Genomic DNA, 1210 nt, shown 5'->3' on the forward strand with positions numbered 1-1210 from the left:
CACACACACACACACACACACACACACACACACACACTCATTGGGATGTTTCTTGTCACTGTATATGCATTGTGTGAGTGTGTGTGTGTGTGTGTGTGTGTGTGTGTGTGTGTGTGTGTGTGTGTGTGTGTGTGTGTGTGCGTGTTAGCGTGCATGTGTGCGTGCGTGCGCGTGTGTATGTAGTACATGTCCAGTGTTTTCAACAGGCCATGACTGCAGGCCACATGCATGATTACACAGGCAGGCCCATCTGGAAATGTCCCGAATGTCCCAATGATGGCCTATTAGATGAGCTTAGTCCTCTGCTTGGGCTACCATCTCCTCTGCGTCATAATTTACGTCCACCTCAGCGTTCTCTTCCTCGAGTCGTGTTTTGATATTGTCAATCAACACGTTCCTCTCTCTCTCCGTCAGGTCCAGGCCATCGAGGATTGAACGATCTGAATCAGCCTGTTTGAAGAAATCATACGCTCCATATCCGGGCCTCTTGTATTTCTCGTCGAAGACCCAGGCAGTGCGCTGAAACAAGCTCTCCAGCTCTTCATCCTTGGTGTATTGAAGCATCTTAGCCACGTGTCGAAGGATACTGTACACAGTTTTGGATTTGGTGAATTTATCTGCACACCTTGTGGCATCCTCTGGGGAAGCTCTTCTTTTTGATAAATCAATGTATCCTTTCTCGTTGTCTACATTGATGACCTGTACACACTCATTGCAACCTATGCGGATGAGCTTATTGATGGAGCGGATACGTCGACGTGACAGCTTAGTGAATAGGATCATGCCCTCGATGTTGTTGTACTCCAAAAGGCTGGCATAGGCACCCATCCCGTCAATAGACGTCACCTTCACCATCACAACATCTGTTACCTCTGGTAACCGGTGCTGGTAAAATCGACAGCTGAGTCCTGGCATCTCTGTGATGTATATGGTTACAGAATCTGTACTGGAAATGTTTATTTATGTGTCCTGGCTCTCCCTCGCTCTCTGACATGTTCTATCTCTTGCTGTGTCAATTAAATCTCTAGTTGTTATCTACAGGTGTAAAGGAATCATCACCCTTTATATGAGCTGACCAGCACTCTGGTCTGATGTCCTACACAACACAAGCCTTTGCCATGCATGCACCGATTTGTGCAGGTGCTGTTTCAGTTAGTACTTGCTTTAAAAACAATACTTGAGTGTTCAAAAGTACGAATTACAAAGTACA

General features: G+C 46.2%; 1 protein-coding gene across 1 annotated transcript; it reads right to left on the bottom strand.

Annotated features, from left to right (window-relative positions):
- Positions 1-294: 294 nt before the first annotated feature.
- LOC308074120 (eukaryotic translation initiation factor 2 subunit 1-like) lies at positions 295-915 on the bottom strand (the record flags this gene model as incomplete). The annotated part of the gene is made up of 1 exon (XM_080413452.1): positions 295-915. The coding sequence occupies one exon, from the start codon at positions 913-915 to the stop codon at positions 295-297; it is 621 nt and encodes a 206-aa protein (XP_080269578.1).
- Between the last annotated feature and the right edge of the window lie 295 nt (positions 916-1210).

The sequence above is a fragment of the Gymnoscopelus braueri genome, assembly GCF_963280865.1.
Source record: "Gymnoscopelus braueri genome assembly, chromosome: 19".
NCBI lineage: Eukaryota > Metazoa > Chordata > Actinopteri > Myctophiformes > Myctophidae > Gymnoscopelus > Gymnoscopelus braueri.